General features: G+C 37.1%; 2 protein-coding genes across 2 annotated transcripts in view; one reads left to right on the forward strand and one right to left on the reverse strand.

Moving 5' to 3' along the window:
- The window catches only part of PCID2 (PCI domain containing 2), a 12,946-nt gene extending 5,680 nt beyond the window's left edge, over window positions 1-7,266 (forward strand). The window contains exons 7-14 of the mRNA XM_009997914.1: window positions 148-251; window positions 990-1,065; window positions 1,189-1,330; window positions 2,389-2,489; window positions 4,479-4,552; window positions 4,714-4,839; window positions 5,046-5,169; window positions 6,906-7,266. Of these exons, the coding sequence (XP_009996216.1) occupies window positions 148-251; window positions 990-1,065; window positions 1,189-1,330; window positions 2,389-2,489; window positions 4,479-4,552; window positions 4,714-4,839; window positions 5,046-5,169; window positions 6,906-6,995 (837 nt within the window). The 3' untranslated portion in view covers window positions 6,996-7,266. The remainder of the gene's footprint in view (window positions 1-147; window positions 252-989; window positions 1,066-1,188; window positions 1,331-2,388; window positions 2,490-4,478; window positions 4,553-4,713; window positions 4,840-5,045; window positions 5,170-6,905) is intronic.
- Window positions 7,267-8,394: 1,128 nt separating this feature from the next.
- PROZ (protein Z, vitamin K-dependent plasma glycoprotein) overlaps window positions 8,395-8,638 on the reverse strand; it is a 12,117-nt gene continuing 11,873 nt past the window's right edge. The window contains exon 9 of the mRNA XM_009997915.1: window positions 8,395-8,638. Coding sequence (XP_009996217.1) covers window positions 8,395-8,638 — 244 coding nt within the window.

Raw genomic sequence — 8,638 nt, forward strand, 5'->3', positions numbered from 1 at the left:
TGGACTACCTTTAGATATGGGAGGGAGCAGGCATGAGAAATACATTGCTACAAGACTTTATAAAATGCTGTATTATAGAACTGAACTGTTTAGACCCAGAGATCCAGCATGTAGAATTACACATTGTTTCTTGCTGTGTAATGATAGGCAGATCAACAGCTGGTGAAGAAAGGGAAAAGCAAGGTTGGGGACATGTTGGAAAAAGCAGCAGAACTGCTGATGAGCTGTTTTCGAGTCTGTGCCAGTGACACGTAAGCGAAAGATCCTCTATAGAACTTGCATTATTAGATTTTTAAGAACGTAGCATTTTTCCACTTACTAAGACTATATCTGGGTAAGAATGGACACTTCTGAGGCTTGTTTCCTGTCATTTATAGTCTGTTGACTGTTGACTACAGCGGTGGAGGCCCCCCTTCAGGTTCAACATTCTTAGCAGATGTTGGGAGGGACTGATTATGTATGTCCCTGTTTCTCAGGAAGTATCATTAATGCTTTTGAGCTCTGTTCATTTGTGAAGTTTGCTTTGGTGCAGTTAGAAAGAAAAGGAATGACTTTGGTTTCCAGTCTCAGCAATTTTAGTACTTCCAAAGTGAAGAAAATGGTTGGTTGGTTATTTTTTTTTTCTTTCCTACCCCCACATCTTTCTTTCACCTTGAATATTATAAACAACTGCTATACTGGTGTATGTGTTAACTGCAGCCTGGAGCGAGGACCTTGATATATATGAGTAATATTTTTCATGACATCTTTTCATTATGTTGAGAAAAAATGAAGCAGAGCTGTATAAAATTTAAGATGGGAACATATGTTCTGTTTGTCCAGTGCTGTTATGGTTTAGGATAAGGAGTTTGGTCTTGACTTTTATTTTCAGACATCTATTTTTACCCTAGAAATCCATTAAATGTTTACGAACAGAATTTACCATGAAGATAAAGTAATTATTTCTTACAATGTGCAGTAGTAATATTTTTATTCTTTTCTTGTGACAGTCGAGCAGGCATTGAAGATTCCAAAAAGTGGGGCATGCTGTTTCTTGTGAATCAACTGTTCAAAATTTATTTTAAGGTAGGGTTCAAGTTTGGTCAGCTATGTTTTGTATTTCGTAGTCTTAAATCAAACCCACCTTTTTTAGTATGATACTGTGTATCTACACTCTCTGAGTAAAATGCAATTCTTTTTCTTTGATAGATCAACAAGCTCCATCTATGTAAGCCCTTAATTAGAGCAATTGACAGCTCAAATCTGAAGGATGAATATAGTATGGCACAGAGAGTTACATACAGATACTATGTTGGACGCAAAGCCATGTTTGACAGTGACTTTAAGCAAGGTACTGTGTGCCCATAAGACAAATTTAAAGTCTTGCTGCTTGATGTGAAATCTGGCTGCTCTTGTGTGTAAAGGTGCAGTTGTGTTTGCATGGATCAAAGGAAAAGTCACAATGAAAGATCCAAGGCCCACAGGCTGAGTCAGATCAGAGACGAGATTACATGATGCTTCTAATTGTAGTATATGCCCAGTTTTAAAATACTTGTCAGTGCAGTTCTCTGTAGTCTCATGCACTTTGTGCATGCATAATACAATGCATGAGCATCCAAAATAATAGGTTTGTAAAAAGTTTCACAGTGGAGGCTTTGCAGCCGTCTTGTCCTCTTCAAGTTGGTGTATACCCATGTAGAAAATCTTCAGCAAACTGTACTGTAGAATTAGTTTCTCAGTGCATTGATTTTGGAAGATGCAGAAATGGCATTTCTGAGGCTTCTTACTCACTAATAGAGATAATTCTAGAGTTAAGGTGTGAAACTTTCATCACTAACTAAAGCCTCTGACCAAGATCTGTTCTGGAGCCAGTTTTGTTACTCTAAACATGGTCTTCTGACTGTCAGGCTCTTGGTGAAAACTGATGAGAGATTTTCATGTTGTCATGCCATGTGATCTCTCAAGTTTCTGCAGTTCAGGAGGTGTGTGCATCACACACAGTTTATGTCCTCTGAAGAACCTAATCTGTGAATTTAGAAAATGGAGTTCTCTTTCATCAGTGCTTTTTGAGATTCTCCCCTCTGCAGCAGTAGCACTGTAATATTACTGAAATCAGCTGAAAATTCCAAAGTTGCTTGTAACTGTTACCTCTGACATCTAGACCTTGACAAGTTTTCTTTGATTTTCTGAAGGAGGACTTATTTTTCTGGTACTACTTTGTATTTAGTGTGAATCTCCAATAATTACTACAGTATTTTTCTTAATGTATTTTGATGATATGATTAGTTTTTAGACAATTTAAAATATCACGTGTTCAAGCTAGAGGTGGATATTAAGCACAGGATTTGGGTTACAGTTTTAATCCATTTTTGTTGTTGACTCAGTTTACTAGAACTTTTGTCTTTGCAGCTGAAGAGTATCTTTCATTTGCCTTTGAGCACTGTCACCGCTCCAGCCAGAAGAACAAAAGAATGATTTTGATCTACCTGCTGCCAGTAAAAATGTTGTTGGTGAGTAGATGTTGCTCTTCTAAATAATTTTTTTGACATATAACTGAAATGATGCTCAGTGTAGTTCTTGTTTTTCCCCTATTGGAGTTCTGAGGCTATCTATGTCTGACCCCCATAAGAGCCAGTATGTGCACACTTTGTAGTCTGAGAACAGAAAGTGTTGAATTGTCATTTATAGCAACAGAGGAAGGGAGAAGGGGACAAAAAAACCCAACCCCAAAACCCAAACAAAAACCTCGCCCTCCTTTCCCCCTGCCTTCCTCCCGTCTCTCCTAACAGTGCAACATGAGGCTACTTTGGTGATAAAGGTAACTTAGAGCTCTTTGGAGAAGCACTTAGCAGTGTAACTTATGTAGCAGAGTGCATGTCTGGTGATCAGCGGCACAGATGGGCAGGGAAAAGTACGAATTCCCTAATACAAATCTGTGTGCTTCTTTTACCTGGTGAAGAGAAAGAAAATGTGCGTACAGATGGCTGAAGACTGTTGAGGGGGTTTTGTCACAGGAGAGAAAGGATCCCTGTCTTTGGATTTTCTGTTTGCACCTTGTCATAAGGGTCATGAAGTAGAACATTTTACTTTTAAGAAAAACAATGAAGACTGGTTACTATTTGATCCTTTCATCCCTGTGTTAAGAAAGAATTAAATACCTCTCTGCTTCCTGATCCTGTGCTTTCCCATGTACTGTGCATTTGTGTATCCCTGAGTTAGTGGGGATATGCTAGCAATCCAATGTAACTGAGGGGACAAGAACTAAATTTTAGTTTCCCAGTCCTGGCCCTGTTAACAAAGTTACCCATGGAAAATGTTGCTATGCCCTGCTTTTGTGAGTTGCCATCTTCTGCCTTTACCCCAACCTGTTTATAACCATCCTTTCCTTTTCAGTGCTCCCTTTCCCATGCCTTGTAGTGTCAAGGAGATAAAGGGGAAACATAGTGGGTTTGAAAATTGCCTTCTGTATTTCAGTTTTTATTGACTTTCTTACTGGTTGTTTTCTGATCAATCAATAGTAACATTGATCAAGGAAAAACTGACAGTCTTCCTAAAAACTTTGTCTCAGTCCTGACTGGGTCACTTGAACCAGTTGGGTCCATTACTGCCTACAATTACTGTAGCTTTTCTGTAGCAGTTATAGTGTACAAGGACTAAAGAAACTAGATAAATTTCATTGTTTTTACAGTTGCATTTTTTTAACAGAGCCCAAACATTAACACTAACCTTAAACACTTCTAAAATAGCTTGGATGTTTGGGTTGTTTTATTCCTAGCAGCTCTCAGTAAACATGCAGCTGAGTTCTGCTCTCAGCTAATCCTCCAACCAGGAAAGGAGTTACCAACAGCATAGCATGATGGTAACTAAATTTAAAGTCTGACCCAAGTCAGCGAGCAATCTGAACCCTGCTGTGCAGGGGGAAAGAACAAAGTTTCTTTTTGATAGTGTAGGTGGCTCAGTATTACCTCATCTAGCAATGAAAATTGATTTTGCATCTCTGTGTTTCAACTTTCTTTTTTTGTTGTTTTTTGAAAGGTCTTTTTTATTTCTGCACAGATGCAAAGTGAAGAAAAAATCTAGTACAGACTGAGTTAGCACTTGACAGGGCTGAAGCACTGCTTGTATTATTAGTAATGCTTGGGATTCCTGCAGTTCTTCTGTTTGCATGTTGTCATACAACCATGATATAAAATTTTGATCTGCCTAGGGGCCTCATGTCACAAGATCTTGATTTTACAAGTTTGATAACTTTTCTTCAACATTAAGAAATATTAGGAGTCCCTAAACTGTGATACATAGGTAGTTCCCTTGAGTTGAACTACAAGGTGCTTAATGGGGGCAAGGGAGTTGTCTTACAAATACCTCTTGTTCTGGAGGGAAAAAAAAAAGTGTTTAAATACTTGTCTTTCTTTCTAATGAATGTTTTTATAGCTAACTGGATTACCTGTAAAATGCATTTGACATTACCTTGGAAAACTTGTAAACCATTTCTTTTTCAGGGCCATATGCCAACAATTCAGCTCTTAAAAAAGTATGACCTTATGCAGTTTGCTGAAGTAACCAAGGCTGTGAGGTATGATGATGGTTTTATTGCGCTATGTAAAAAGTATTAAGTAAAATGCATTCATTTGGAATGACTGAGGAAGGCAGGGGAGGGATATTTCTACCAAGTCTGGCAATTTTTTTTGTGTTTGGGTGAGACCTTCTCATGTTTTTATTTCTTCATCCTTGTAGTGAAGGCAATCTTCTCCTACTGAATGATGCTCTGACAAAGCACGAAACCTTCTTTATTCGGTGTGGAATCTTTCTTATCCTTGAGAAGCTGAAAATCATCACATACAGAAATCTTTTTAAGAAAGTGTAAGCATAACAAAATCTCCATTTTTGCAAAAAAATTTAATATGGTTTCACATAGGATTGAGAAACAGATATGCTCCTTAGTTCTCCTGGCAATAGCTAGATTCCTGCTAATGTCAATTTATTGTAGAAGGGCCATTTTTCTAAGAACCAGAATTTTAAAGTAATTTTTTTCTCATTAACAGATATTTTCTTGTTGTTTCTTTCAGATATTTACTACTTAAAACCCATCAGCTATCTCTGGATGCCTTTCTGTATGCCCTGAAATTCATGCAAGTAGATGATGTTGATATTGATGAAGTCCAGTGCATTTTAGCTAACCTTATATACATGGTATGTGCTGACCAGTTGTTGTCTGGTTATTCCGGACTTCAGACAGTAAAAAACATTAGGGGGAGAATCAAAGTTGTTGTTAATAATAATAGTAATAATAGTAATAGTAATAATAATAGTAATAGTAGTAATAATAATAACAATAATAATAATAATAATAATAATAATCATAATAATCATATATCAGTAATCTCAGGTTCTCTTGTGTAAAAAAAGTTAATTCACTTGTGCCCAAAGTGAAATAGTTTCATTTGTCCTAAGGGTTTCCTCTAGTTCCTGCCTCTTATGCAGGAATCAGGTAAAATTGAGGTTGAGTTTTACTTTATGTTTCTATATATGCATAAATACTGATTTAAAAATAGAAAAACTGTAACTGGGACCAAAAGGGCTCTGTTCTGCATTTGCAATAGAAGACTCTTGATATTCTAACCATAGAAAAAATTAAAAACAGATTTCTTTGGTTTTGTTTCACGTTTTGTCTCTAAGTGGATCTCAACAATTCACAAACAGATACAGTCTTGAAATCAGTAGAATTCTAATAAATTTGAGGTTTTTGAAGCAGCTTTGCAGTGTCAGCAACAAAATGAACCACTTCTCTGTTCCTGAAATAGATATTTTTGATGTGTTCTAGGAGTAACAGAGGGTGGGATTAGGTCACTTAAAGAAATCTTTCAGTTACAACAGTATGTCTGAAAAGGACATGCTGTCATTTGGTTGACTAGGTATAGAATAGTGATGAATTAAAATCCTAATTTTAAAGTGAGTAAAGTAATAATAATAGTAATAGTAGTAATAATAATAACAATAATAATAATAATAATAATCATAATAATCATATATCAGTAATCTCAGGTTCTCTTGTGTAAAAAAAGTTAATTCACTTGTGCCCAAAGTGAAATAGTTTCATTTGTCCTAAGGGTTTCCTCTAGTTCCTGCCTCTTATGCAGGAATCAGGTAAAATTGAGGTTGAGTTTTACTTTATGTTTCTATATATGCATAAATACTGATTTAAAAATAGAAAAACTGTAACTGGGACCAAAAGGGCTCTGTTCTGCATTTGCAATAGAAGACTCTTGATATTCTAACCATAGAAAAAATTAAAAACAGATTTCTTTGGTTTTGTTTCACGTTTTGTCTCTAAGTGGATCTCAACAATTCACAAACAGATACAGTCTTGAAATCAGTAGAATTCTAATAAATTTGAGGTTTTTGAAGCAGCTTTGCAGTGTCAGCAACAAAATGAACCACTTCTCTGTTCCTGAAATAGATATTTTTGATGTGTTCTAGGAGTAACAGAGGGTGGGATTAGGTCACTTAAAGAAATCTTTCAGTTACAACAGTATGTCTGAAAAGGACATGCTGTCATTTGGTTGACTAGGTATAGAATAGTGATGAATTAAAATCCTAATTTTAAAGTGAGTAAGAGTAAATTTAGAAACACTTCCTTAGAGCTTTATCTCTTCACGGCAAGGTGAGCAGAGCAGGAAGAGGCCGTGGCAGCAGGCTCTGTCTGGCAGCACCGTTAGTGCCAAACACCACTGGGCTTCCAACTTCCCGCTTGCTCTGTGAGCTGACACATCTACAGACTTTGGGTTCTTGGTACAGCAGTGCAGAGGTGATTGAGTATGCACACACAGCTTTGTTCTGTGTAGTCTGAAGGTAGCTGAGGTTATCAGCATTGTATTACTGGCTTCCAGGACTCCAGGACTAACACTGTCTTTTTCTCCTTCTGCCAGGGTCACATTAAAGGCTATATATCTCATCAGCATCAAAAGCTTGTGGTCAGTAAGCAGAATCCCTTTCCTCCACTGTCAACAGTGTGTTGAATATTGATTCTTAGCCATGCAGGTAACTTTTCAGATGCTCAGCTTGCCCAGTGGACCTGCTCCTTATCACCCTGAGAACATTGTAAATGACCTCGTTCATGTCCAGGACTGGAATACCAGGAACTGTTTGTGGCTCCTTTCCCAGAATGACCAAGGCTGCCAGTGTTACAAAGTGCATTGGAATGAAATGCCAACTTTGCAGTGATAGCTTCCACAGGCTTTCTTGATCATTAAAAGGATTTCATGATGAAATACAGCAAAACATTCCAAATTCCTTCCAAAGTACTTTAAAAGCTTTTATTAAAGTACTTTGTGTTATTATTTCTGCATTTATCTTTCAGAGGGGTGAAGTTACTGGTGTTCATCCATTCCTCAGAGTGGAAATGATGGGGTTTTTTCATGGTTTCCATTTCCAAGTCACTTCAGTAATCTTGCTGGTACTCAACACTCTCTTCAAGCCTTCTCTAAAAACTAAGTGCTTTACTCTAAAAGCTTTACTGTGTCAGTGATAATTACGGGTTCAGGTAGATGGGATTTTTGTCTTCAGGTGTCCACAGATGAGTTGGGGTTTTTGGATTTTTCTAATTACTATTTTGGTAACATTTAGTTTCATTTTTGTTATGATGTACAAAAGCTTATCTAAATAACTTATCCATACTTGTGTGTTTTTTTCTGCTTCTGGGGAAGACACTGCAACTGACACTGACACTGCAACATTATTTTAAATGTTACTGTCCTGAGACTTTTGTTTTTTTGGGGGTGGTACAATGAATTTTTTTTCCATAGTCATCGGATGGTAGTTTGGGATTTTTTAAATTATTTTAAAAGGAAATAAAAGATTTTTTTTTCTCCTCTTTTAGAGTTCAGTTTTATTTTACCCACTAACAGACATGGATGTGATTTATAGGGAGAACACAGGTCCCATGTATGAGAGGAAGCATTTTTCAGTGTGATGAGAGTGTCAAGTTCTACATCAACACAGGCATCCAAAGGCTTGGAGTTCCCCTGGTCTTCGTAAGTTTTACTTGTATAGATTTTGAAATAAGAATATGAATTTGCTGAATCAAACCTCAGGGTAACAAGAGTTTAAAAGGCTTTTCTTTCAAGCAACATTTAAAATTCCAGAAAGGCTGGATTAATATTTCTAGGAAACCTAAAGTTCAGTCATTTTTTAGTAAAATAACTCTTTTTGCCACACCATGACTTTCACAGTACTGTGTAAGCAGAAGAAGGAAGGACAAACAGACTTTTATGTATGAATTGGAGTTATATACATGTTATTGCAATTTCCATGGCTGCAAATCATGATAGAGTCAAATGGATGCACTGGCTGCTTCCAAAGGTTTCCTTGCAGTGACTGGCAGGGGTTTGGTGCTGGAGGGTTGGCTGTGTTTGTGACTTACTTCATTTTTTGTTTAAACCATATTATATACCTTGCAGTGTTAGTGAATAGAAGTGTTTCCCAGGCAGTGTCTTCTAGTGGCCAAGGTCCCAGGATACCAGTCAGAAACCATGTGCCTTTATACTCAGTAGCTAAAAAGCTTCCTCCAGCCAGTTGATGGTCTACAGCCTCCTGGAGGTGTCCACAAAACTGCCTGTTTGTGAGGCTAATGTTGAGGATTTGTTTGCAGTCCTCAGCAGGA

The sequence above is a fragment of the Chaetura pelagica genome, unplaced genomic scaffold, assembly GCF_000747805.2.
Source record: "Chaetura pelagica isolate M959 unplaced genomic scaffold, ChaPel_1.0 scaffold123, whole genome shotgun sequence".
Lineage (NCBI taxonomy): Eukaryota > Metazoa > Chordata > Aves > Apodiformes > Apodidae > Chaetura > Chaetura pelagica.